The 1,740-nt window shown below is 43.4% G+C and overlaps 1 gene segment (V, D, J or C); it reads left to right on the top strand.

Moving 5' to 3' along the window:
• The first annotated feature begins 280 nt into the window (after nt 1-280).
• On the top strand, nt 281-800 carry LOC144465020 (T-cell receptor alpha chain V region CTL-F3-like). The segment is given in 2 exon segments: nt 281-326; nt 415-800. Coding segments are annotated over 2 exon segments (426 nt in total).
• The last annotated feature ends 940 nt before the right edge of the window (nt 801-1,740 follow it).

Below are 1,740 nucleotides of genomic sequence, written 5' to 3'. Positions count from 1 at the left end.
GATTCTTAACTCTCTTTAGACAGAAGCTCTTGAGAAGGAAGTCCTTTTTCTCTACAGTTTGTGTTTCTATCATTGTTGATAAGATGGAGTTAACAGACATCCTGTTATCATCTCCAATACAATCACTGAGAGTCAGGACAATGATGTCATCATGCTAAATGTCATGTCAATGTTGAGAGTTCCTCAGCAGATGATGAAGATGAAGGACCAATGATGTGAAGGCCCAGATCCATCAGAGTATCAATGTTCTTCCTCTGTCTCCTCCCCTCTCACTGCAGACATGAAACACTGGCTGAGAAACATCCTGATTCTGACTCTCTGTCTAGGTAACTCTTTAAACCTACTGATTGTTCTCCTTTAATCAATCATCTTTATTGATTCATCTCTTCCTCTGCATGTTCTCTTCTTCCCCAGAGTGTAAAGGAGAAGACAGAGTGATCCAGCCAACAGGAGATGTCATCGCTACTGAAGGACACACAGTTACACTTGGCTGTACATTTGAGACCAGTAACCCAGGTCCAACTTTGTTCTGGTACAAACAAGAAGCTAAAGATCACCCAAAGTACATGCTGAAGCGTTTGTCAAACACAGGAGATAATGCTCCAGAGTTCCAGAAAGACAGATTTGATGCAACACTCAACAAGACATCAGTTCCTCTGAAGATCCAGAAGCTTCAGCTGTCTGACTCTGCTGTGTACTACTGTGCTCTGCAGCCCACAGTGACAGGAAACACCAAAACTCTGTACAAAAACATTATGAGCAAAGACAACACAATACTCCACAACATCCACTAGAGGGAGTCACACACTGTTAGACTTTAACACAACAAACGCTCAAACAACTCAACCAACATCAGAGGCATCCACCAAAGATGTCCTTTCTCTCCACTGCTGTTCGATCCTTAAAAGTCAAACTGGTTCAATCTGTTAGTTTGATCCAGAGGACACATTACAAGATAATGATCCCCAGTTACTTTTAGTGACACAGAACATGCTTCTGTGTGAGTTCACTTTGTTTCCCAGGTATTATTCAAATGCAATAATTTGCATTTAATAGTTTACAGCTTATGGGGACAACACCAGAAGACAGACTGCTGTTAATGATGGCAAGGACCAACTGCCCTATACTAGGGAAGATTTCTTTAAAAAAGTGAGGAGGGACAGCATCACAAGGGGAACCTGATGGCTTGATATGGCCAACCACATCCTCTAAAAGTGACAAAGTCACAAGCTCAAATTTATCAAACACAGCCGGGCAAGGGACAGAGACAGAGGGGTCAGAGGCAGTGTAACAATAGGAACTATTGTTAAGATATATGTTCCCTAGGAACTATTGTTTATGTTGCAGCAGAGCTGCTAAAGCAAAACATGTTGTTGCAACAGGGACATTATTCAGGGATGCACCGGGAAGTAAGGCTCGTGCTGTAATGTTGTGAACCTGTCTGCCGGAGTTTAACAATAAATTACGACCCAGTTTGGTCTAAATAATAAATTCTGTAGTCCGTATGTGAAAGAGAACAGAATTTAACATGGTGGCAGCAGCAGTGGACTCAGCCTGTGGAGCCAGCGCGACAGAGTGACGCTGCAGCCGTAATTAGCTGACGAGCTAACGCCGGGCTAGGCTGCCGAGCGGAGCAACATTGAGGGATTAAAACCCCCACAAACTTTGTGCCTGGACTCCAGCAACCTTTCGAAGACATGGAAGACATGGAGGGACGAGTTTGTGCTGTATGTGGACTTA

Source organism: Epinephelus lanceolatus, chromosome 12, assembly GCF_041903045.1.
Source record: "Epinephelus lanceolatus isolate andai-2023 chromosome 12, ASM4190304v1, whole genome shotgun sequence".
NCBI lineage: Eukaryota > Metazoa > Chordata > Actinopteri > Perciformes > Serranidae > Epinephelus > Epinephelus lanceolatus.
This window is presented reverse-complemented; position numbering and strand designations above follow the sequence as displayed.